The sequence below is a fragment of the Rhinolophus sinicus genome, chromosome 3, assembly GCF_057876585.1.
Source record: "Rhinolophus sinicus isolate RSI-liver-muscle chromosome 3, RSI-T2T, whole genome shotgun sequence".
In the NCBI taxonomy this organism is placed as follows: domain Eukaryota; kingdom Metazoa; phylum Chordata; class Mammalia; order Chiroptera; family Rhinolophidae; genus Rhinolophus; species Rhinolophus sinicus.
In genome coordinates, this window is record NC_142503.1 from 77,565,974 (window position 1) to 77,593,939 (window position 27,966).

Below are 27,966 nucleotides of genomic sequence, written 5' to 3' on the forward strand. Positions count from 1 at the left end.
CTAATGACCTCATTCATTCTCATTTTTTTTCCTTCCTCTTTTGTAACAATCATATCCCCTTATTTTTTTTTACCAATTAACATATTTATTTATTCATACAGTTCCCAAATTAAAAAGCATTAAAGATTACATGATTAGAAGTCTCCCCTCCATTTCTGATCCCCAGCCACTCAGTTCACCTCCCCTAAGCAACTGATTAATTTCTAGACTATTCTTCAGGTATTTTATACACATGCAAATACAAATATATGTTTTCCCCCTTAACAAAACTACACAACTAGTGGTATATAGTTTTTTTTATTTTATCTTATTACTTACCAGACCACTTTATTTAATAGTACATAATAATATTGTTCATCTTTCTTTTTTTAATGGTCATTTTGTGGCTGTCCTAATTTGTTTAACCCCTTTCCCTATTAGTTGATATTTAGATTTTTTTCTAGTCTTCTGTTAATATGCAAGCAATGTTGTAACAAATGATCACATATGTTCACTATCACATATGTAAATATACCGATAGGACAGATTTCATGTAAGGAAATGGAATGGCATGGTCAAAGAGGAAGTGCATTTGTAACCTAATAAATTGCCCTCCTCAGGGGTTGTACTGATTTACACTTCTACCTACAATGTATGAGAGTAGCTGTACCCCATACTTTCACTCATATAGTATGTTATGAAACTTTTAGTTCTTTTTTAATATGACAGGTCAAAAAATTGTATCTGATTTCCTTCTTATGATTAGATTGAACATCTTTTTTTTTTTTCTTTTTAGGTTTAAGAACCATTTGTAAATCGTTTTCTATGACCTGTATCATTTTTCTGACAGACTGCTCATCCCTTTCTTAAGGATTTGTCGGAACTTTTATATATTGGGGAAGTTAGTGCTCTGTGTTAACGGTTGTGAACATTTTCTCCACAGTTTGGTATTTGTCTTTTCACTCTCTTTACTATAGCTTTGCCCAGTAGCAGAAAACAAAAGTTTAATGTAGTCAGATGTATCAATGTTTTCTTTTAAGGCCCTGGTGGTTTTGTCACAGTTAAAAAGGCTTCCTTTTTGTGAGCTTACAAAATAATTCTTACATGATTTCTCCTACTATGTTGGGAGTTTCATTTTCTTCTCTAAGTCTTTCATTCACCTAGAATTTTTCTTGATATATTTAGTATGAGATATCGGTTGAACTTTATATTTCTCCAGATGGTTACTTAGTTGTCTTCAAATTATTTTTCAATAAACTGTATTTCCCTCACTGATTGGATTGTCTAACTTTATAATACCATGTAATTTCCATCATATTGGGTCTATTTTGGACTTTCTGCTCTGTAGCATTGGCCTTTCAATTATTTTATGTGCCAGTACCACATGGTTTTAGTTAGTTGTGGTGGGATGTATTCTGAGGGTATATTCTGTGTTATGTCTGCAAGTTACTTCAGTCCTTTGGCAAAGACCATTAACCACAGCTCTAGAATTAAAAAAGATTAAACAAACTTTTATGTTTTCACCCTAAAATCTTTCTTCTCCTCTCATCATCAAAATGAAAAATTACAATACAGATGTATTCATATCTGTCATTCTGATTACTCTACCTCACCCCTACATGTGAGCTTAAAACAGATCATATATAGTGATCATGTGGAATATAATGGGAATATTTTCACAGTAAGATTTTAATTCTTAGAATCGGTTTTGAATAACTGTGATGTTTAAAATGTTTCCATTTTCTATATAGAATATCGAGTGCCTAACATATCTCTAAATCTGTTAAATATTATTTTGCCCTTTGAATTGGCAGTCCTCACCCTTGACTCCTAGGACAACACGTTCTTTACTTCCTGCTTCACAGACTGGTTTGACCTTCTAGCCGCCCTCCACATTTGGGGTTCCTCAAGACTTGGCCTTGTGTCCTGTCCATTTTCTCTTTACTTTCTCTAATTTTGTTTTGGATCTCATAAAGCTACCTAAATAGTGCTGCCTTCCAATTGATTTCAATAGTCCAGACTTCTCCTTTGAGTCCAATATGCTGCCGCCTACTTGGCATCTAGACTCAGGTGACAGTGGCCAAAATGGAACCTTTTCTTCCTCCTCCCCCCACTGCCTCATTGTACTCAGGAAATGTCATGACCATCCACTGTGTTTTTCAGAATAGAAGCTCAGCCATCTATTATTCTTCTCTCTCTTTTATCATCCCCACATTCAGCCTATCAGCAAGTTCTACAAAGATCGCCAAACTTTCTCCATTTCGATGGCAACACCCACCTCCCTGGTCCAGGTCATGGGGATATAAACTGCAACCAATCAGATGCAATAGAACTTTCTAATTTATATCGTCCCTTGTGTACTCTGGTTTCTCCACTCGAGTAAGGATGAGCTCTGTAAGCTATAACTCAGATGACGTAATTCCTCTGCCTAATACCCTTCAGTGGGCTCCCACTGCACTTGAAATAAAATCCAGTCTTGATACCAAGGCCAACAAGGTCCAGCAAGTCTGGTTCCTATTTGTCTCTTCAAACTCCTCTCCTCTCACCCTGCTCCTTAATCATTAAGTTGCAAGCACCCTGGTGTTCTTTCATTTCCTTAAGCAAGTTAAGATTCCATAAAGCCCATGGCCTTTACATGTGTTGTTTCCTCTGCCTAGAACGTTCTTCTCCTGCCTGGCTCTTTATATGACTGGCTCTTCTCTTTATCCAGGTCTCACTTTCAATGATACTTCTCCAGATGCCTTCCCTGATTCCCACAGCACCATCGCCTCTATTTTTGTTGTTCTCTATTTCATATTTTGTTTGTTTCCTTCATCGCAGTGTCCACAGACTTAATTACTTTGTTAAACTGCTTTAAGTCTGCTTTCTTGACTTTGTGTGTCTATCCTGGTGAAAGTTTCATGGGGAAGACCTTCCATCTACTGTAAATCCTATTATATGGCAAGTACATATAGCACGGTGCCCAGCACATAGTGAGGATTCCGTACACTGGGTATTTAGTAAACAAACAATCAACAAAGGAATAAGCAGCTGTTAAGAGTGGGGATTATGTGCACAGTAGAAGAAAATATCTCTTCCTTAACTTTAGCAGTGAAATACGTACTGTGGTAAAACAAGATCAAAAGTAAAATTATTTTAGGCATTAATTAAATCTCTGATAGTATAAAATAACTATGTAATAGAAAATTCTTCTGGGGAATGTACTGAAGAAGAATGTTATCTGGACTTCTTATGGAATTGCAAAATTTGGCTGCTGCAATGACTTAGCATTTAGTAGGATGTATTCTCTACAAATTTGAAAAATGTCATAGATTTATTTTACTTGTATCATGCTTTAGTAGTCTCATCTCCCATGAGCATATGTAATTAACATTAGGACCCATCCACTGATTAGGATAGTCAATATTAAATGAAAAATAACAAGGCAGTTCATTTACCAAACATTTATTATTCTCTACTTGGTAGACACGGTTCCTATCCTCAAGGAGCCTCACAGACAAGTAGGGGAGACAGACTTACCAAGAAACCTTATCGTCCTCTGTGGCAGCAACATACAGGGATCATGGTGGAACAAAGGAGAGAGTTTTCAGATTTGTCTGGAGTTTTCAGAAAGTATTGTAAAGGAAGTGACTGTGGAGTTTGGTTTTAAAGGAATAGGAATTTGCTAAGTTGAAAGCCTTTGCAGTCCATAGGACCAAATGTAAAGACAGAAGCATGGTGAAGGTGGTGTGTTCCAGAATCTGCAGGTGGGTCATGTAATGGGAGTAACAGGCAAGGAGGTTGTAGAAATAGGCACAACCGGGTTGTGGAGTGGAAGCCTTTGAATGGTTTTCATCTTGACAGCAATGGGATTATATAATTTACATTTGGAAAAGGTCATTGGAGGATGGAGCATAGCTTCCAGTTAGAGGAATCTAGTAGTGGAGATAGAAGGTATGGAAGAGACCACCCAGGAAATTACAGAGTGAGAGAGCAGTCAGAGATGGACCTCAGGGGAATAGGGGCACTTAATTGGTCCGGGTGGAGGAGTGGGTGGAGGAGGAGAGAAGGTAGTTTTCTGAGGAAACTGAGATGGATCCTTTAGAGTGGCAGCAGATGAAAAGAGCAATACGTCACACAAGCCAAGAGAAGAAACCATTTTTGAGGAAGTAAGGAATGATTAATGTCAGATCATATAAGATAAAAATTAAGATGAAAGGAGTAGATTTCATAATTAAGGTATCTGGAAAGACCTTAACAAGAGTAGTATTGATGGGATGCTGGGGGCAAAAGCCACATCAGCGTATTGGGGGATGAAAGACAACCTAGGAAATGACCACCACCTGAAGCAGACACAGAGCCAGCGGGGGTTCTTGTTTGTGTCCCTTCGTTTTTAGTGAATAGCAGGGATTTGAACTCACTTGTATACTCTGCTGGAAGGAAAGGAGGACAGAAACTAGTCTCTCATTGCAGGAGAATTAGATTATGGTGTAACATTGCTTTGGACAGGTGAAGCAAAAAAGAAGAGAGATAGGGAGAAAAAGGTGAGATGCGATTTGTGGCTGAAATATGAATAGAGAGTATTTCTGATGTTGGAGAGAAAGTGTGCTGAGAGAGGAGAACAAAGGTGGCCTTTAAGAAGAAAGATGTTCAGAGCAGAGTCTATGGAGGATGGGGGAACGATCACAGGTGATGAGAGAGTTCAGCTAAGCTTGAAGGCATAGGTGTATGGTGGGACCAGTCCACCTGCAACAGCCTGGACATCGGGTCTCAGATTGGAGGTTTCCTGGAAGGCCCATCAGAAGGTAAAAGGGGAGGCTGCAGAGAATGCTGGTTGGATAATGGTTGAAGTGATGGGAATGACTAGAGAGAACCAGCTTAGCTAAGGAAGTGAGTGGAGGGGACAATGAAAAGGGGCCTGAAAAGAGAGAGTAGAGTGAGGTCAGAAAAGCAAGCGCACTGTGAGAGATGGAAGGAGGGCCAGTCCTGGAAAGATAGGGAAGTATCTGTAAGCAGTACATCAGACTTATACATTTAAATTGGCATTTCTTTACCAGTTACCTGGGAAGATACTTATTCTGCATTTATGCTGCGGTTGCCCAGGATAGGGTGGGGAAAGCCTGTCTTGGAATTGTGCTCAGAATCGGCAGCGCAGGTTTTGATTACCGAGAGTCGTGGTGATTCTTAGTCCTTTGGGGAGTGGATATGATTTTTTGCCAAGTCATTCAGAGCCAACTTTGGTGACGACAGTAGCCAATCAAGCTGGGTAATACCATTTTCACTAGACATGGAAATGTGGACTTAAATAGCAATACTGTTAGACTTGTAACTGGCCCTGAGAGCAGTTTCTTTCAACAACAGCGGTGACAGCATCTTTGGACCATATAGATAAGCCTTTCAAAGTCACTAGTTTGAGGGACATAGTCTTTTGGATATAAATCTCTTAAGAGATTTGGGGTCACACACCTTTAGAGTTATATAGTAGCCAGTAAATATTCATTGATATAAAGTTTAGAAGGTTTCTGCCATTTTATCGATACAACTTTTTGTATATCTTTATCATTGAAATCTTTTATGCTAACATGATATGCTAACAAGAATATTTTTTATAGCCAGCTTGGCCTGCTATATTTATGACTATTTTTTTGCTGGAAATGGGAAAAATATATTTTGTGTTGCCTATGAGTATTACCGTGTTTCCCCGAAAATAAGACCTAGCCAGACAATCAACTCTAATGCGTATTTTTGGAGCAAAAATTAATATAAGACGCAGTATAATAATATAATATAATTAATATAATATAATATAATATAATATAATATAATATAATATAAAAGTTACATTGTTATATTAATTTTTGCTCCAAAAGACACATTAGAGCTGATTGTCTGACTAGGTCTTAGTTTCAGGGAAACACAGTAGCATCAGTCAAACCCTTTCAAGTCCCTAGATGAAAAGTTATGATAAGGGCATACCTAAAACAATTATGTTTTTATAACTTTATTTGTTAATATTTTGATACGTTTATGAGAGATTCTACTGGTTCTCCATCTCCTTGTACCAGAAGGAAGTGGTATGAACTGCAGAATAATTCACCTAGAATGGGAATTTGTAACCATGTAAAATGGTGGGGAAATTACTCTCCTGACTCTAGAAGAGCAGAGTACATAGAATCCAACCAGAGTGAAAACTGGACACCTTCTCTGCCAACCGTTTTTACGATTCACTTACCTGAGAATGCTCGGTTCTCATTCGGGTTGCTTTCATCTCATGCTTTCTATTTAAGTTGGCTACTTCCCCAAAGCAAAGAATATGTCGTTTTCCTTAGTGGGGGAGCTCTCTTGGCATTCTGGGCAGACAGGTCTTCCTTATGTGTGGGATTCCCAGACTTGCAGCATGGTTGGCACCCTTGGCTTCCTGGCTCTAAATGCCAGTAGCCCCCACAAGTCATCGTAGCAGTCAGAAATGTCACCACACATTTCCAAATGCCTCTGGTTGTTTATGGACTGCCAGAGCGCAGTGGACTTGTTTACTGAAAAGCCAGGGAAGACAGGAAACAGTCTTTTCTGTCCCTTTTACTTTCTTTCTCTCTCTTTTCCACTCTCCCTGTCTCCCTCTCTCCCTTCTCTCTCTCTCTCTCTCTCTCTCTCTCTCTCTCTCTCTCTCTCTCTCTCTATCATCTATCTATCAAATCCATCCATGTATCTGTCTCCTTTTTCTTTTCTTTTTTGTTTTTTCGTTGTGGTGTGAGGAATGACAGAAGTAGGAAAAAGGAATTTTTATTAAAGAGGGAAAGATTGAAACCAAATTAGTAATCCAAGGAAAGGCTACAGGAGAACAGAAGAAAAGAGATAGAAAATAGAGCAGTAGTGGGGAGGCTGGAAGAATTGTTTCTGTCACATTCATCTGTGGTCTCTTGTAATTTTTCTCTCTGAAGCCACGAGTAGGATTTCCTATAGGAGCCCTCAAGTGTAGTCGCATTGTAGGGTATAACTGATTGCAGAGGCATCATAAATAGATGTCACTGAAACATAGTTAGAATTGTGTAAGGTTTTAGATCCAGACCCTTAAGAGGAGAGCTACTTGTCGTAAGGCAAGTCCATCTGACTTCATCTGAGGGTGGTGCTTTACTGATAGGCCCAAGCCCCTTATTTTACGATGATGTTACTTACATGCTTGTTCAGGAGCATGGACTAGAAAATAATTTCAGCTCCTGTGTAACAAGATTTTAATTTTAACATTTACAAAATGAGGTTCTCCTTCTTTGCCAATACCATTTTCTAAAAATAGCGTACCTGGCTAGCACTTAAAAGTTATAACCTCTAGCTTGCCATGATTGCTAAAAGTCATCTGTTGTATATTTTTTTAAATCTGCGCTAACACTTGTGGACCATTCATGCCATACTGAAGCTGATTTTCTACTTTATTTTTTCAGTTGTTCATGGTGGACAATGGAGCAGATGACTGGAGAATAGCCATGACTTATGAGCGTATTTTCTTCATCTGCTTGGAAATACTGGTGTGTGCTATTCATCCCATACCTGGGAATTATACGTTCACATGGACGGCCCGGCTTGCCTTCTCCTATGCCCCATCCACAACCACCGCTGATGTGGATATTATTTTATCTATACCAATGTTCTTAAGACTCTATCTGATTGCCAGAGTCATGCTTTTACATAGCAAACTTTTCACTGATGCCTCCTCTAGAAGCATTGGAGCACTTAATAAGATAAACTTCAATACGCGTTTTGTTATGAAGACTTTAATGACTATATGCCCAGGAACTGTACTCTTGGTTTTTAGTATCTCATTATGGATAATTGCCGCATGGACTGTCCGAGCTTGTGAAAGGTAAGTTTGTTTCTTTTCCTGAGAACATAATTTGCCATATGGTGTCCTTGAAAGTGGGAGAAAGAACACATTTTAGACTAGAGGCATGTAGTGATTCACTCTTGAAAAATTCAGGCTTTTCCCATGGGCTTCCTTTAAATGAGTGTTACAAGACATTTCTTAAGATTTCTACATACAGCAATGCCTTGATGATTATGTATTTTTCTAACTTGATCAGTTTTCAATAGAGGGCTGCCTTTATAATCTGTCAAAATTTATAAATCTGCAAACTCTATGGATAGAGAGTTCTATCAGAAATGTTTGTTCAGTGGTAATACTGAATCATTTTGGTGCCCCATTGGTTATAGTGTTTATTGTTGAGACAGAAGTCTGGAGGAAAAGTGGTGATGCAAGATATCTGACCTTTAGGAAATGTCTCCAAGTGGTTTGTTGATTGTAGTTCCTATTTATAATAGTGTTCACCTGATTACTAATAAGTATAATATTCTGTTTTATTGAACTCTCAGTAGTTAGTAAAAAGGGGCATTGTATACTTGTTTTATTGTCTAAAGAACTCTGGCGGTCTAGAGCTAGACACAGAATCTCAGAATTCAGGAGGTGCTCAGTGAGTCTGAATAAATCAGTTAAGTGTCAGTGACGTTAACCTTGCCATTTAACAAACAAACAAAAATAGATTTGTTATATAAATGGGAGGAACACTATCGTAATGGGGGTGGGGATCTAATGTGACCTTGGTTAAGAAAAGTCAAGTTGAAATTAACAATAAACCGATAGGAGGAACAACTTAGAAGTTTATAGAACTGTTAAATATTAGGATGTTGGTCTTTGTAGTAACTAATTTTTTTATTTAATTTTTGAAAATCCAAGTTTATATGTATATAGAGTTTACTAAGGAAAAATCTCTATATGAGAATTGTTGCAAAAATAGCAAACCCGCAGTAGCCTTCCTACATTTCGACTTTCCAGAAGCAATCACTTTAAATTCTTTTAGCTATTTCTTTGTTAATTACTTTCCACATTTCTAAATGATATTGCTTATATTGCTACATCTAGATTTTTCATATAGATTTTTATGGAAGTTGGGGTTTTTGTTCTCTTTCACTTACATGTACCCACCCCTTTCATGACTCTACCCCCCAAAAAAAGTAATTTCCATTTTCCCAATAAGTTATGTAAACACCAATAGTCTATATCCCATGTTTATATTATTATGACAATGTGAACTGCATTTGTTGAACAATATAATATGTTATAATCCTTTTGCTTTTCCTCCAGATCTTTTTATTTTCTCTGGAATTAATTGCCTTATTTATTTAGTTTTGTTATTTTTTTATTCAGTTTTCTGTATGCTTATCACTAAATAATCTCTAAATTCTCCCACATATATAAATATCCTTATACTATATTGGGCAATGTATCAATTTCACCTTAGTGAAATGATTCTTGGGACTTTTTAACCTGCCTCTCCATCATCGTGGGGATTTCCTTTGCCTTTTTTTGTATATTGAGAACCCTTTTCCTTGAACCCTGTTTCTCTCTCTCTCTCTCTCTCTCTCTCTCTCTCTCTCTCTCTCTCTCTCTCTTCGTTTATTCCTTCATTTTGGCAGAATCCATCTTCCAGTAGCTAGTTAAAGATATATTTTTTGAGAACTTTATTGCAAGTCTTTATTCTTCTCTCATGCTTGATCGATAACTGGACTGGATATAAAACTCTAGATTGGAAATCACTTTCCCTCAGAATATTGAAGACCATTTTCTCTGGCATCCAGAATACAGCAATCATATGTTGCTCTCGTTTTTGATCCCTTCTTTCTTGGAATCTTTTAGGATTAATGCTTTAAAATTGCACAAGGATGTATCTTGATGTGAATCTATTTTAATCCATTGTACTGGGGATTTAGTGGGCCTGTTCAATCTTGGAATTAATAATGTCATTCAGTTCTTGGAAATGTCCTTGAGTTATTTTAATAATTTTTGTTCCGTTTTTTGTTGTCTGGATATTGGCCCTTCTGTTTAGTTCTTTGATTCTCTTATTTTCTTTCTGCATTGTTTTCCATCTCTGTCTTTGCTCTATGTATGGGAGATAACCTCAATTTTATCTTTCAAACTTTCTTTTGGGATTTTATTTCTTCTCTACTATTTTCCACTGTTTGCTTTTTGACCTCTGAACACCGATTGTTTAAAATCGCATCATGCTTTTGTTTCATAGATATAGTGTTTTGTTTCTCTGGAAATGTTAATGCTAATTTTTTTCTCCATGTATACTTGTTTCCCCAAAGATTCATTTTTTTTTTCCTGTTTGTTTTGACTTCTGTTTTAGAAGCTTTTCTTAAGTGTTTAGGTAACCTTGACTATCTGCTCATACTTACAAGTGAGGTACTAAACAGCTGATTGGATGCTTTCTGTACAAATCTAGAACTTGTCAACTGCGGGCTTAACTAAAAGGTGATTTTTCTATTTTTACATATTTTCTGTTTCTCTAAACAATCTGGCCCATCAGAAGTCTTTTTTACTGTCCTGCCATGATGGTAGAAACCTTGTGACAGCAATCTGGTAATTGAAAGGGCAAAGAAGAGGTTTTACCAGTTAATATGTGAACGTTTGCTTATTTTCCTAGTTGCAGCACAGTAGGCCTGCTCTCTGTAGTCATCCCATAGACCTTGTGTTTTAACTCCGCCAGACAATAAACTTCCAGACTTCTGCAGGTTGGCAAAAAGCATTACCACTCCCACAGAGGGGAAAAGGGAAACTAGGTGTCTAACTGCTTTTATGCAGTATTTAAACCTGTCCTCACATTTAAAGCTCTGTCATTATCTCCACTTACAGAAAAACTGGTGCCTAGAATTCCTGAGTCTTTAGGGGGTGTGGTGTGTTGGTTCTCAGTGGAAATATGGTTGCTTCTTGATTTTTCACCACTGCTGATCTAGAATTCTCCTTTCTCAAGTCAGGTAAGTCAGTTATCAGTTATCAATTGGCTTTCTCGCTTCTTTACCATTGTCTTGTGACTGATTCTTATTGTCCTTGTGAGTTTATACTTTCTTTGATTGTTGTTTTTATTTGTTTTAAAATGACTTATGGTCATCTAAAGAGGGTCTAGGGAGGAGCTGAGGTTAGTGTGTTTGTTGAGTCTGCCTGCTTTTACCAGAAATTCTTTAGTGACTAGTTTTTAATATCATTTATCTGAACATCTTTTAGAACTTCTCTACATAAATATGGCATTTGAAGGATTAAAGTTTTCCTTTTAAAGAATGGTAGACTCCTTATGGTAATGCTTTGTTTCCTAGCAATCGTGGTATTTAGAGGCTTATGATATTTTCTGGAGCAGATGTACCTATGAAGATTGAAGAATAAATATGGAAAAACCTTAGTTGATATACCTATTTAGTTTACGAAGATTATCTTAATTAAATGTTATGCATAACAATGTAGCAATGAGTTTAAAAGCATAATTTAACAATATGTACATCTATATGGGTGGTCTTTAGTGCATCAGCATCCCTAGAGCCAATTAAATAAAATAGCCTCAAAATTATACGCATGCTTTCCATTTTCTTTTCAGAAACTGTTCATCTTAGCTATCACAACCCCTCGTCACTAAACACAGAAAGCCTGAGGCAAGCTGTGCCAAATCTTAGCAGGCCAAAGTACATGTGTTTTGTAGCATGCTCAAATTATTAGATGATGGATCATTCCTGTTTTCATATAAAGCACTAGAAAGTGAAAATTGCCCATTTCATATCAAGAATGAGAGTGTAGCCAGCAGTTACATAAAATGGAACAAATCTGTGGCATAGTGGGGAAGGGAGAAAGACCAGCCTCTTGATTGGGACACTGGGATTTAGTACCAGTTGTACAATTTAGGGGCTGAGTGACCTCAGGCCAAGCAGATCGATTCTTTTTGCCTTTGTTTCTTCATTGCAAACTAAATGGATTCATAAGCTTTCCTCTTCCAAAGGTAGCATTTTGTAATTGTACAAATATGTAAAGAAAAGTAAATCATTAATCAGCATTGCAGTAATAGAAGATTTTCCACATTATGTTTTTCAATAAGCTTCCCATTTGGCTGCACGTTATCTCCATTTTGTGACTTGTAAGATACAAAGATATAAAAAATGCACTTTGTTTTTCACAGTTGATTTTGAATATGATGTCACCTGCATCTTACACTTCCTTAGATGTTTCCCACTCTCCTTCCTTTCCTTTCCTTTTGTGAAATTTGCAATACTTAATACAACACACACCTCTCTCATTTCTTTAGTTTGGAGTTTGGACTTGAATGAACTCCACCGGGATCCATCTTTTGTTTATCCAAGCATTCTCTCTATATTAGAGGAGTCACACCTGATACAAATTCTCTTCTCAGTTACTTAGAATAAGTCTAAGAATGTTTTTAAAAGGAGAGAGATATTGAGAGAGTGAAAGGCAGATGGATTTCTGGAGAAGTTTGTTTTGCAAACCTATCCCTCGCCTTCTGAACACAGCACATCTAGAGGTTTCTGGAAAATGTTCTCCACTGAGGAGGGCATTCTTTAGAAGGCATCTGTTCCTTGTAGTATTACTTACCCTAGCATATCATGTACCTCTGATTCACCTATAAGTAATAAAACCTCTTTTCTTTTCTTTCTTTCTTTCCCTGGCCCCCTTCCCCCATCAATGATAGGTGGAAACAGAGTGGCAAATATCTGGCATTATTTCTGTGGCCTACATTTGTCAGGAGGAGGCTTCCCCAAAGCAGATCACAATATCCCTTCTCTCTTTGATTCTGGTCTGGCCTTGTGTTGAGGTGGATTTTAGGCCTGGAAAGAGCACTCTCTTCTGAAGTGGCCTGGGAAGTGTGGCCTGGTGCTGTTAAGTGATCTCATGTCCACAGCGACGTAGACCAAAGACATTTAATCAAATGTGTCAGGAAAAACTTGAGAAACATTTATGTTTAGAAAAAGTACAAATCCCAGAGCTTGGGTTCTTGAAAATTAGTAATTATCCCATCCAGACATTTACTTTTTGAGGCTTCACTGGTTCTGCAATAGTATCACAGGTGAGTGTCCAACCCAAAGTGTATGTTCTATCACTTGACATTGTTTCTGGGGAAGGTTAGTAGCTGTTTTGGAAGATGTAGGATTGGACGCTGTGGGCCAGTGCTATGTTACACTAAAGAAAGTGTTTTGTGCTGTTTTTGTTTTTTTTTTTTTTTACTCGAAAGGTTCTCAGAGCATTTAACATATAAAGGTGCATTGAAAATATCCAAGAGGGGAAAAGAGCATTTATTTGGACACGTCTTCTGGGAAACACAGTTGGCATATGTCAGTACTGAAATTTCAGAGACGGAAAGGGATCGTAACTTTCTGCACAGTTTGTGAATTAAAAAAAAAAAATTGTTCTTTGTTCAATATGTACTTCTTTCTCCTACAGTTTTTGTAATGTGGGAGAGGGGGTGAGTTTGGGATGGAGAGGAAGAAGAGGGAAAGAAAAGGGACCTGGGAACTTGGGTGGCAATTTTACTAAGCAGAAAAGCAGACGCTGTAATAATCTGTAATAAACTAGAGATGCTAGGAACTATTTCTGTCACTGAAAAAGATTTATTTAATTAAGACATTAGTGGCTAAATAAGTTTATTGTTCTTAAGTATGATTGTTTTAGCTCTAAGAGCTTTTAAGTATGCATTAATTAGTATGCATTAGTTAAGAGGAAAATTTTCTAAAAATGACTTAAGAATGGTTTACTTTTTTCCAAAGTGGGAAAACTGGAGAAGCAAACAATGGAATTTCTTTTAAATAGCCTCTAATAATCTAAACTGCAGTTTAGATGGATTAAGAATAATTTTTTCTATCACTAAAAACTAATGGATGAAAATAAATTTGGTATTTATTTTTTAAATTATCAAAGACAACCTGAGGATTGGAGTTCCAGTTTGTTTGGCATCTACTATTCAGTGTCTTAAAAGTATGTTTCATTTCTTCCATTAGTCAAGTTAGACTTTTCTCTGTTTTTTTCACTGTCACTAACAGTCTCCTCCACTGTGTTTTTTTAAAATTGCCTGGCAGATGATTTCTGAAATCCACTTGAAACTTACTTTATTATAACATAAAATATTGTGGAGTATAACAGTCAAATCATAGCCCATAATGAAACCTTATACAACGTATATTTCATACAAAATAGCTGCCTTTTTTTCTTTTGTTTCTGATTTGTTTTCTTTTATTAAACTTATTGGGATGACATGGAAACAACCATAGTGTCTTTTGACAGATGATTGGATAAAGAAGATGTACATGTATATGATGGAATGTTACTTGGCCATAAGAAAAGATGAAATGTTGCCATTTACGACAACATGGATGGATCTTGAGATTATCATGCTCAGTGAAATAAGTCAGACAGAAAAGTCGAGAACCATATGATTTTACTCATACATGGGAAAATGGCTGCTTTTAACACAAGGATCCGTTATGTCTTCTGACACTGTATTACGAAGTTGGTAAGGAAAGCCCTTGTAGGATGAGAATATCCTATTTTGTAACTACACAGGTTTCCATCGTTTTAGCACCAATCCATAGAGGATATACGATTTGTGGTTCCACTTCCTATTGAATATGGCCTGAGTATCACCTCAATTTTCTATATGTTAATATTAAGGTAAAATGAATGCCCTTATTCCTGAGCACCAATAAAACCAAATGTAGAATGGTAGCTGTTTACATCTCAAATATTAATTCAGCATTGTGGTGGTTATCTTTTTGTGGCTAGGTGTGAATCTGTTACTCTAAGATTGTACATTTGTGGCTTCTTCTGTATGATTTTAGATAAAACTGAACTTTAAGTTTCAATATGTGATAAACTGGAATGGTTAAATGATCTGGGTTCTAATTTTCAAGTTTCTCATTTCAAAAAGTTTCAGTTTGTTTTTGTTCTTTCATATGATATAAAGACAGTTCTTCAAGAAAGAAGAGATGGGTGGAAACGGAAAGTCTCATTTGTTCTATTTATTTATTTTTATTATTTATATAGGACCAAATGTTGGAGAATTTGAAATGACGAGCTACATCTCTGAACACTAGCTTGCTCTGCCATCTATGGTTTTATTTTATGTTTTCAGGAGACTCGCTCAGGGGCCTACTTCTTTTCAAGCCCTGACCATCAGAGATGCCTTATTTCCTGTTAATTTACTTAAATTTGAAACATGTTTCCTGTGACCAAGTTTCTTTGATAGTTGTAAAAGTAGTCATAAAATATGCATTGCAGTGCTAGGAAAACATCCTGCTGGCACCTTAATTTATTACAGTATACTGAATAATAAGATTATTTCTCACTACTTCAGGTTTCAGCTGTTGCTAAGTAAACTCCAAGCATTTCATCAATGGATTTGTAATTTGTGGTTGATGGTAATGTAATACTTTGTAAACTAATACTTCCAGGGTCTGATTCATACATACAGATATAGCATTTTCAAACTCATAAATGAGTCACCACTTTAAAATGAGCCCTTTCAAGTTATAAAAGTCGGCAGTTCCAAAGCATTCATCATGCATCTGTGACTTGCAAAGTATCCATGCTCAGTATAATGTTTTCCAAATAAATTGGTCGTTAAAGTCTTATGAAAGGAAAAGCCAGTACTCTCTCAAGTTCAATTCTCTCTTTATTCCTATATAGATATGATTTGGGGTTTTTTTTGGTCTACCTCCTAAGAGAACAATGAGGATTAATATTTATTGCCAAGATGCTTTGAGATGCTGGTTTGAAGAGTGTAGCTTGAAAGTACCAGCAGTGATTATATTCAAGCAGAAAAAAATGAGAAGCCGTACAGCTCAGAAATTCAGCCTCACTAATTTCGTAGTCAATTCATTGGTCCTCCCCATCGTGACACCCATGTTGATGTATATATAGATTTTATGGAATATGGGTCCTGGGCATCTTGTGACTTTGGAAAATCTCTTTGATCATCGATGTAGTATATTAGACAAGTTGTATGTATGCAATTGTCATGCAATTTAGCTTCAGAACCACTTACAGATAAAAAGAAAGAACATAAAGTCTAAATGTTGATTCCCTGACATTCAAGCTATTTTGTCTTTGAGAAAATTGATATGTTTCTTAGACCTACATGGGGCTAGGTTGGAGAAAACAAGTTTTTCCTACTTGCCTGCAGGATTTTCTATGTTCTATTTTTTAAAGTTTACAGCCTTTATTTTTGATGTTACCTTATTGCAAAATAGCATAACAAAAGAAATTCAAGTGATGGAAAATGCCTCTACATGCAATAAAATGTACACATTTTGAACAAGCACAGAGCATGGACAAGTGTCCCTTCCATTACAATGTTAAATTTTCATAACCTTAGTACATGTTATTGGGATCACTTAACGATACGAGAATTCAATTGTGGAATGAAGTGGGTTTTAGAATTGTATCCCAGAGCTGGTGTTGGGGTACAGAGTACCTACTCTTTGTCAGGAAGGCTGTTTGGCTTGACTCCCCAGGCAGGATTAGATGAACTGTTTCTCCACTGCTAGCCGGCCTGGTAGGGCACATCTAGCCTATTGGTACTTCCTGAGGCCCGAAGGAGGCCAGTGTCAATCCTTGAACTCTCTGACTCTGCCAGTTCCAACCCTGTTGTGTCCCTGATTCAAAAGCACATGGATGAAATTGTCTGATCACTGCCAAATTCCTAAGGGTTATTGGAAAAGGCCCAGTTATCAGATATTTAAACTTAGCAGGGTGGTGAAGTCAAAGCCATTTTGAGAACATGGTGATTATTCAATAAATGCTTGCTGGCTAAATAAAGGAATACAAACCTTCACACGGAGTATCACCGTAATTTTTGGCCAAAGTGTAAAGAGAAAAGAGGATTCTTGTCATTCTTATCGGGTTCTTTTTGAACAACTTTATTGAATCATAAGCTATATACCTATTTTAAGTATATAACTTAATAGCTTTTAGTAAATGTTTACAGCTATGCAACCATCACCTCTACTGAGTTTTAAAGAGTTTCATAACCCCCAAAAGATCCCTTGTTCTCATTTGCATTAAGTCCCTGCTCCCTCCAGTCCTAGGCGACCACTCATATACTATCTGTCTTTTGCTTTTCTAAGCCTTTCATAGAGATGGAATCAGATACTATATAGTTTTTGCATCTGGCTTCTTCTACATAGCTTAAATTTGGGGGTATATCCTTGTAGTATGTATCATAGTTTGTTCCTTTTTTATTGATAAATAGTATTCTTTTGTAAGGATATGCCACAATTTGCTCATCCATTCACCAGCTAACATACCTATATTTAGAAGGTTTCCTGTTTGTGGCCATTATGAATAGTATTGCTGTGAACTTTTGCACAGAAGTCGCTACATAAATATTGTTTCTTCTTTTTTTTTAGGTAGCCATGTAGGAATGGCTCTACCATTTTATATTCCCACCAGAAATCAACAATATATACTGGTACCTCGGTTTTCAAACGTCTCCGTTGACAAACATTTCAGTTTACGAACGTCTTAAACCCTGAAGTAAATGCTTCGGTTTTCGAACATGCCTCAGAAGTCGAACATGTCATGCAGCTTCCACTGAGTGCAAGATCCTGAGGCCTAGCTGTCAGCTGTTTTCGAACGTTTCAGAACTCGAATGGTCTTCCGGAATGGATTACGTTTGAAAACCGAGGTACTGCTGTATAAGGGTTCCAGTTTTATCGCAACCTTGACAACATTGTCATCACATTGTCAGTCATACACACACACACACACACACACACACACACACACACACACACACATGCACACACACACACACAGACATACTTATATAATCTTATAAGCATTCTAGTGAGTGTAAAGTGACCCCTTATTATGGTTGTAATTTGCAGTTCTCCAATGACTAATGATGGTGAACACCTTTTATGTGATCATTAGCCATTTGTATATCTTAGGCCAAATGTCTATTTAAATGATTTGCTCATTTTTAAACTCGGTCATTTGCCTTTATCTACACTGGTTATCAGATATTTGATTTGCAAATATTTTATTCTAGTGTATTTTGAGTATGTGGAAGCTACACATGCTTGCCTTTTTCTAAATCAATCTTGCCTCACCTCCCAAAGCCAAACAGGAAAAAAACCAGGTACATATACCCAGGGACTGTGAGCTCTTTGAAGAGACTTGCTTCTCTTACTAAGTTTTCTGCTTCCTGCCCTTTTTGCCTTTCTGGTAACCACTATTTTCTAGGAACAGGAAAGAGGTGAAGGATCAAGGGAGAAATATCTTTCTAGTTCTTGCATTACTTTGATGATTAGAGTAGCTATGAAAAATGAAAGCCAGAGAATATATCATTTTTACATTTAGGGTGATGTTCCTGACTTGCCTCCCATGGAGATATTTAAGATTCTTGTGTTTTTATTTTTGTTTTCCCAGTTGAGGTAATAATTTGATTTCATTGGTCTACAGCTTTTTTTTACAACCAAGAGCAAACATTTGTCACATGTCTGACACCATTTTAGGTACGTAGCTAAAGATTATTAAGAACCAAGCTCCCCCCCCCCCCCCTTTGTGTGGCCCTGCTAGATCTTATGACAGCCCACACTCATGACTTTGCAAGAGGAATAATCTAGCTCTGGGCTGCCTGACCATTGTTTGACTGCGCTTCGTCACTTGCTTTGTATCATAGTGACAGGATGTCATAGTACAACTCACAGAGATGTGGCAGTTCCTATTTGACATTCAGTACTCCACAGTGGCTCAGGGGCAAAAAATTTTTGAGTGACTACTGCCTAATATCATTGCTTTCAGGTCTCCTCTCCTAGATTTAGTGTTCTGAAAGCTTTCTGTGTTACATAACACACACTATTTTAGTTTATTGAATTGTATTTAATGTTCTAACAAAACATTAAGATGCAATTTGAAAAGAAGTTTTTGCAGACTTTGTGTTATCTAATGTAGCTTTAAAGCCTCTTATGAAACTTCATGTAAGAATCATGGTCTGTACATATGAAAGCCACAAAGTGAGACGCAAAGTTTTCAGATTGAGTTGGATTGGTAGAAAATACCTGTTGTCAGTGATCATAGTGAAAAGTTAAATTTAGTAGCTTTCTTGATTTATAGAAATGGTTTCTAATATTTCATGTGATTGGGCATGTTAATAATCATAAGTTCTCTGTTTTTGAACAAACCTGGGGCTTTGATAGGCATCTATAGAGAATCATCCTGAATCACAACTTATTATTATTTGGGGGGTAATTTTATGCTTTTGTCCTAGAAGATATTAGAAAAGAGAGTGTCCAATATAGAAAGAGCCTCTTCTGTCAGTAATTTTAATCTGGCTTAGTGGTGGCCAGCCCTTAGAATTTTTGGCTTTCTGTATGTCTGGAAAGGGATGAGTATTCTTAGATTTACTGCTGTAATTATGGTGGTCTGCCTACTGTGCTTTCTACTGGTTAGTAAGGTATTTTTGTTTTGTTTTTTGTTTTGTTTTTAAATAGGTTCTAAAAAGCTCTGGGGTATCAGCGTGAAGTAAGTGGCCACTCTGTCAGGTTTTGTATTCCTGTTTAAGGATTCTCCATTTTTTTAATAAACTGATAGCTTTTATTCCTCTTCTCATCCACCATTCCCTTCCTTTATCATCTCGATCCTGTTCTTTATCCCTACTAATATCATTGGTATTCGTGATGATGGGCAGGTGCTTTGGGTAGGTGCATGATTATGGACGGTTGGGTGGTAAAACAAACAAAGGTGCCATGATCAGCGGTTTTGATGTGGTCTCGAACAAGGAAAACTATTGTAGTCATTAATCATTGGCATAAGATACTTGAAACTTATATCCGATCCTGGTTAGCTTCAGGGATGAGATCTCTCTCCAGTTTAAAGGTATTCTTTGAGTGCCTATGGTATTCTACACTCTGTGCAAATGGAGATACTACAAAAGCCCCACCTGAACCAACTTCTCAAGCACAAAGAGCACACCAAGTACATCTTTATCCCCGCAGCCCAGAGCCCTTTAATATCTGGGTCAGAGAAGACTTTACGAGTCGTCTAATGCTGTCAGGTCCAGAGTAACACCAACTACCTTTGCTCCATGAGGACTTGTGAGGTAAATGTTCCTGCACACGTGTGCATCCAGCAGTCAGAACAGTAGAAGGCTAATTGATTAGTAACACTTCATGAGTTCCTTCATGTATCACAGTTTAACCCCATAAGAGTTCTTATAAGGAATACTACTCATGAGCATCATGTTTGGAAAATGTGGGAAAATTCTCATATCTTCATTTTATCATTTTCCAGGAACTGGTTCATTTGCAAGTAATTAGAGTTTTACTATTTAGCAAGTTAGCAGAGGATAATAAGGAGTTCTGTGTTCATTTAAAATTTCTTTGAAGGCGGGGTGAAAATAGCACTTGCTGAATTTTTGAAGACTGCGGGCACATTGGTCTTGGAAATCTGAAACCTTTGTTATGTGTCAGACTGACAGGCAGAAGGCCTCACGAAAACATGACAGGCAACGTTCACAGTTTGAAACCTTCTCAGCATTCAGCCTGGAAGCACTTTCATTTACTCTGCTGGCGCACACAGACTTCTGACAGACTTTCTGGGTCTTTTATCTTAGGTGACACTTTATAGGCTCTCAGCATCTGTGAGGCTACGATCACTAACTGGGACCAACAAAGGGAGGGCAGAGGGAACCCCACCCTGAGGCGACATTAGTGACAGAGCTCCACAGTGCAGAGAAGCATGCAAATGGATGTGAGTGCCCCTAAAGCAGCATTTCGTCTTTCTTTCATGAAACTTCCCATGTTCTAAGATCACTGCTGTTGTCCCTTCTGCTGCTCAACCTCGGTCTTGCGATGAGTTTAATGTCATGGGTACTTCCTGAAAGCCTTGTTCAGAATAATAGGGAACTAGCCTTATTCCTATTAGAAATGCACACAACAAGGGCTATTCACCACGGGCTGCAGAACTTCTGAGAATTTCAACCACGCCCTTCAGGGGGGAAAAAGCATCATGAGTTTTAAACCACCAAATTTAACTTCCTCATACAATCATCTCTTTAAGTAACCACATAACTAAAGAATCCGAGTAGTCTATCTGCAAGATAATGTAAGACTTTTGTTCATGGTCCTTCATCCAGTTTTACTTTTTATTAGAGATTTTATCTGCTTTAGTCTTTGTCTTAATTTGTGCTTCTTATTCATCATTTTTTTGTGGGGACAGATATCAGGGAGAACGGAGGGAATGAAAATAATCTTCCCAGTGTGCTGAGCTATCTAAAGCAGGGGTTCTCAAACTATGGCCCATGAGCCAAATTTGGGCCACTGTTTTTGTATAGCCCATGAGCTAAGAACAGTTTTTAATTTTTTTTAAATTATTGTGTGGAAAGGGGGAAGGGGATATTTGATGGAGACCCTATGTGGTCTGCAAAGCCTAAAGTATTTACTATCATCTTACAGAACAAATTTACTGATCTTAAAGTGACATCATTTTTGTTAAATTTGTTTTGAGCACAATGTGTGATATAATCCATTACAAAAGATTTTTCGGTGTTTCAGACAATGAATTTATATTTGTCCCAGCTTAAGTAAGGAGGGTGTTTTTTTGTTTGTTTGTTTTTAAAATAATCATTATAATATGTTTAGGGCTAAATATAAGCTGCCTTTTGTGACCAAGGATCAAATATTGATATTGGTTTAAGTGATAGGTACAAGTGTCATACGGATGTTAATCAGTGACCTAAGCTATCCTGATTAGTACCAGCTAGATGCTGGTATAATTCATTTTTAATGAATTACTAAACAATACTAAACAAAACTACCTCTTCTGTTCATCTACAATAACGCAGCAAGACTTGAAAGTAGTGCTCTGACCTATTGAGGGATCTAGTCCCCTGAGCTTTGATCCCACTGGCCTTGTGTAATATCAGTGGAAACAGAGTCATTAAGAAATCTGTTCTGGAGGTTGTGGAGGAGCAGATCTTGGGATAGATTTAGAATTGACGCTTCCAAAATGTAGTCATTGAACATTGGCAGAATGATTTTGCTTTGACTAGGAAACTAATCTAAAGTCTTCTGGCAGTGTTGTTCTCTACCATATGTAACTGAGCTTTGGGTAAAGCAGTGGCTCCATGCTGCTTATCGTTGGCAGTTTTAAGGGTAAAATGATTTTTACTGCTGTTATATAACAGAGTATCGTCATAACATACCACGATTGCCTTTGTCCTATCATCTCTGCTTCCAAATACAGGACTGTTTCTATCAAGTTGGTTTATGTTCCTTAACATGGGAGAAATTGACCATCAAGAGATTAAAATAATTCCTGTTTGATTTTCTTACACAAATCTCAAGTACGTCTTCTCATGTGGTTTCCTTGCTATTTCTCTTAAGCATTACTGCCTTTTCCATAAACATAATATCCATTTCTCAGAAAAGCATAAAGGAAAAAGATATAATTTGGCTAAGATACCAGATATCTGGAACAATATCATGATTGTGATAACAATATTTATATTACCTTAAGAAAGCGTTCACAGACATGTTTTATAGGTGATCTGGAACTTTACTGACATTTTTGCTTGATAAGAATTTCCTATTATTGTAGCATCACCACTTCCCCCTTCTCACTTCTTCATTCCATCTGATCCTTCAGACTGGCTGTAGATCTGTCTCATTTTGGCTGGGCATGCTCTGACCCCAAAGGACTATAGTTGCAGAGCAGTTTTTGAGTTCAGTAAAAATAATATTCCCCTTCCTTCCCGGATGTTTTTGATGGACACATATTTCATACTTAAGACAGATAGGTAGGATGTGACTAAAAATTGCAATGTGCTTCTTTCTCAAAACAAGTTTATTTTTTGAATGCTACAGATTTTTGTACCTTTCCAATACAGCCTTAAGTTGTCTTAACCACTTTCCAATCTATTTTGCACATAGCCTTGGATGTTCTTGATTTAAGCATATATTATATTTGCTTTTTATAGATTGTTGGAAAGGAAGAAATCTTGAGTTATGGTTACTAGTGAACCAACATATTTAAGTGAAATTGTAAAATAGAAAACAAAAAAGCCAACATGTGGGTTAAGCTTTCAGGTAGATTAAATTTTAAAAGAATGTATCTGTAATTTGCTCATTTGTATTCAAATTGAAATTAATCTTCTTGGTATGTTTTGAAAGGAACCACCCTTATGGTTCTCAGGTTTTCATTATCTGTGTTTAGTCACTGGTGTTCTACAAATACCATTCTGCTAATTAGTCTTTTCTAAAATCACTGCTAGGCACAAAGGGAAAATATGACTCAGAAAGAGAACGTGTGCTACTCATAGTTGCATCTCCATATTAAAGAGATTGTTTAGACGTGCCCTAGTTTTCCACAAAAACAAAGAAAAAGGCTGTGTGTGTGTGTGTGTGCAAGTCTCTTAAGGACTCAGAATGTTTGGATATTCCATATATAAAATTTGAGTGATAAATACACATACACACATATGTACTATATTTTTATATACATATATAATAAGTATATATTATATATATGTACACACACACACACACACACACACACACACACACACACACATAGGGTGCCAAAAAATGTATACACATTTTAAGAAAGGAAAAAACTATATTAGAATTATAATGCTCAATATATACCAGTAACAAAAGATGAATACAAGTCAGATGTATACATTTTTTTGGCACCCCCGGTATTTGAATGCCATCTTTTCAGTACCTGTTAGCTCAGTGGGAGGTCAATTCTTCTCGTCATCATGGACACTGTGGTGATGAGGCCAAGATGGTAAGTATAACTGTGTTGTCCCCTGGAGTTTGCTTTGGTCACAGCCAAAAGTTGTTCTCTGTGAGAAAACATGGGTCTTGTAGAACAGACCATCGTAGAGACTCAAAGATAACGGCACAAATCTAACTAGAATTACTCAGAAAGCAAGTTCTACTAAGGTCAGTTGGCATTTTCCCTGGCAAATGATTAGTACTTTTATAATCAGTAGAGTCTGAAGTTTTATGAACCTCGGGGCCCATTATTATCGATTGGTCAGATACTGTCTTAGGAGGTAAAAGTCACAAATCATATACGGTAGCAAATCAAGCCAAAACAGAGAAGTACACATATCCTAGGACCCAACACATGAGCTGGCGAACCTGGAGTTCAGTAAGTTCATTGTCAATTGAGAGTCACTGGAAGCAAAGCAACAAGGCACACATCCCCATTTTCAAGGAGTACTGTGTAACTGATTCACCCCTTGGTTCCTTGAGGGTGGGGTGGTAGCTTTGATTTTCCGTATGCTTCTAGCATAAAACTTGGAACAAAGCCAGTGATCAATAGATAGTTGTTGGATAAGAGAATCAGTAGTTAATTCTGTGTGTTTTGCTAATCTTTAAGGCCCTGTCCTCAAGTTCTCAGACCTAATTAGTTTGGAACACAGCTTCCCACCTACTTATCCCCCCACCACCCTGCAAAAAAAAAAAAAAAATAGGCAAAAAAAACTAAATCATATGAGTTTAAATGAGAAGACTAATAAAAATCTACCCTCTTCAGGGGCTTAGAATGTATTTCGTAAGTTATTTTCTACATAAGTTAGAAGTGTCCTTGTTTATGTTAAGAACTATTTCTAAAGATAGTCATTTACTAAGAGAAAAAATAAGTGCTACAAATAGATCCTAGAGTAGGCAAGGAGATGAGATAGAAAATTACCAATCATCATCTCATTTACAAGTATACGAGGTGTGACAATTAAGTTCGTGAACTTGTTGCAATGCTGTTGCTAACCTTTTTTTTTATGTCAGAGGCATTATTCATTATGAATTTCACCAACTGGACAAACAGTTAACCAAGTTTACTACTATTTGGAAGTACTGAAAAGGCTGCCTGAAAAAGTTAGATGACCTGAACTTTTCGCCAATAATTCATGGCTCTTGCATCACAACAATGCACCAGCTCACATGGCATTGCCTGGGAGGGAGTTTTGAGCCAGTAAACAAATAACTGTATTAGAACACCCTCCTTACTCACCTGATTTGACCCCCAATGACTTCTTTCTTTACTCAAAGATAAACAAAATATTGAAAGGAAGACATTTTGGTGACATTCAGGACATCAAGGATAATACGACAGTGGCTTCAATGGCCATTCCAGAAAAAGAGTTCCAAAATTGCTTTGAAGGGTGGACTAGGCGCTGGCCTTGGTGCATAGCTTCCCAAGGGGAGTACTTCGAAGGTGACTGTAGTGAGATTCAGCAATGAGGTATGGAGCACTTTTTCTAGGATGAATTCGCAAACTTAGTTGTCTGACCTCATATATATGTGTATATAAATATGAGATATATTTATATACACCCATATATATATATCATGTATATATGCATTTCTAATTGGTTGTGGGGAGCATAAATATAAAAATGACACAGTTTTTTCACTCTAGGAATTTGCAGTATAGTGGGGGTAAATATGTAAATAAACTATAACGTGAGAGAGAATAAGGTAAGTACCATAGCTGAGAGACAAGCACACAGATAGTTAAATCATAATTTAACAATTTAAGGGAAGACTTTAGAGAAGACAACATTTGATTTGGGATTTAAAATAAATCGGCCAAAAAGTGGGGAAGGCTAGCCCAGACTGAAGGAACAGCCTAAATAAGGGGTATGGAGAAGGGAAAGTACAGGGCTTGGTCCGGGGCAGAGAGGCATCTGCAACCACAGCAAAGAGTTTATGGATTGTGGTTGGAGATTTGCTAAACTGGGGGTGATGTGCAGGACATTGAGGAGTCTGGATTTTGGTCTATAGGTCTGTTCCTTCGTGATGTTTGTTTCACCTGCATTACTTTTTATTAGAACCTTTGTTAAGTTGACATTTATTTTTGCTGAATGCCTTCACTTTAAAAGGAACTTGCTATCACCATGGTAAATGATAAACTTATATTTCTTGCTTGAAATAAATCCAGAAAACCCAACACTGTTACTAAATTCTAACTTGACCTTCTTCCTTCTCTACTGCTCTGAGCTGAGCCTATAGCCTTGTTACAAAGGGAGATCAACAAATGCTTAAGGGTTGATCTTGACCTAGTAGCACAAAACTAGTGCTTTTTCTTAGGCATATCAGAAGGATCGAAAGAGGATCAAAATGAAAACAAATGACTTACTAAGAGATATGGTATTTTTTAATCGCGAGTCTCTGCTAGTGAAATTCATCTCAAATACCTCCTATAACGTTCACCACTGCCTATATCCTATACTTTCAGAAACTCCGCTCGAGACACTGGAGAGAGCCTGAAGGGTTTTAGGTCTCTGATTAGTATATATAGGCTGCCCATACTTTAGAAGGAAAACACTGGCAGCGTTGTTGTAAAGGGCATCTGAGAACAGGAAATCCAGCTGAGAGGCTGTGTATCACCAGATCTAGGTCAGAGGAGAGGAGCCTGCATTAAGGAATGGATCCTTCCACATTCCGGGTACTAAGAGAGTAGTACCCAGTGACTGTACAGGGGTCAGAGAGAAGGCTTTGAAGAGGAATCTGAGATTCTAACTTGTGTGAAATGGTGAGGGTTGTGGGGACTTAAAGATACTGAACACAAGAGGGGAGAGTTGAAGGAGGGGGCAATGAAGGGATCTATTTTGGAGATGCCAAAGGGACATTGAAAGAAGAGAATAAGATTGTTTAAACAAGTCCAGGTACCACCTTCGTCTAAAGAGATGGGAAGAGGAAGCGGGGGAAAATAGGTTAAGGCTCAAAGAGAAATTAAGGGAATTTCCATCAGATGACCTTTGGTCTCCATGAAATGGAAGATAAAGCTTCGTATAGAAAGCAAGCCTGGTGAAGACATGACGATAATCTAAATTCAGTAAAGGAAAGATATTACAATTTGTTCTACCCAAGGCCTTGGTATGAATAAGGAGCTGAACTGTCCTGCTTTTAAATATTACAAACTCTGCATAAATATCAAAATATTGCCTCTTCAGATTCACGTGACAACTGCTAAGGAAATTCAGCAAGGAACTAATATACTCTAGTTCTTGCACATGTAAGAATCGTAATTCTGTGTTACCTACACCTACAATCCTAAAATGCACACATCTGCGTCTCAGGGTCACAAGGTTTTTGAAGCTTTGGGATGGAAGGAATTTTCAAGTTTATCTGTCCAAGTATCAATTCTTAAATCCTGTCAACCACACAAAGGGTCATTCAAGCCACTGGAACCCCAAAGGATGCCCTTACCAACTCCTGAAAAATCCTATTCTTTCCTTGGACCAACTTATTCTATTTTTAAATATACTGAAATTCCCTCAGAGTAGTATGTATAATAAAAACAATTTTAGTGCCTTACTGGCTGGCTAAACCTGAGTTTCTTGGTGATACCATCTGACATTCCGCACTACTGAATCCCACTGGAACAAGAAGTAGGAATCATACTGACTGACACCTTGGTTAATGGCCACAGGGTTTACTTGTCACAAATATGGGGTTGCTTCTGTTTGATGGTGTTTGGAGTAGTTTAGTTAAATGTTTACAGTGAAAGATCATTTGAATACAGATTTAAGATGTGTTGTGTTTCTCTCTTCAGAGATTCTAAAACACTTTCATCTCTAACCTACGTAGACAGGCCATCTCTCCTCACTTTCTAACTAGGATTACATGTACTACTTTGGCTATTTGTGTTGGACCCACCAGACCATGAGCTCTGTAAGGCAGAGTCATTTTTCTTTCATGCATTGCTTCGTTTATCCATCTGTCAACAGCACCATGCTAGGTCCTGGTTGAGAATGGTGATAAGTTGCCTACATTCTCTGGTTTCTTCTGTAGATGAGTCAGCGGCCTAACTCAGTGCTGGGCACATTGTAGCTGTTCCATAAATAGCTGACAAATCAGTGGAATGTGTTAGATAGTGGATTGGAGGATGTAAGTTCTTTTATAGCTGGGTAAGAAGGGTGAGGCAGATGCCTCCTAGAATTTAAGGTTTAGACATGCATTCAAAAACAAATAGACAAAAAAAAAAAATATTGTGCCTGTACCTAACCTCCCAGATATCTGACTGCCATAGAGGTGAGGAGGTGGGTAAGAAATAGATAATGGAGCTAACGCTGACTGCCTCGATCTCTCCTCCATCCTCCCCAAGAGTCAGCAGCCCTTTCGGTGTAGCCTTTTATCTGCCTGATGAGCGCATGGCTTCTGTTTGAGATAGCCTCA

At 37.4% G+C, this 27,966-nt stretch overlaps 1 protein-coding gene across 6 annotated transcripts in view; it reads left to right on the forward strand.

The window, feature by feature from the left end:
* Positions 1-27,966, forward strand: part of KCNN2 (potassium calcium-activated channel subfamily N member 2) — a 384,311-nt gene that overhangs the window by 271,075 nt on the left and 85,270 nt on the right. For 4 of the 6 annotated variants that reach the window (XM_088796671.1, XM_074328595.2, XM_019727805.3 and 1 more), the window contains one exon: positions 7,395-7,813. The exons of 1 other annotated variant lie outside the window; for it this stretch is intronic. In XM_088796671.1, coding sequence (XP_088652797.1) covers positions 7,395-7,813 — 419 coding nt within the window. Of the gene's footprint in view, positions 1-7,394; positions 7,814-10,649; positions 10,762-27,966 lie in introns of those variants that run through there. One more of the 6 variants, XM_074328597.2, reaches the window with a different exon arrangement.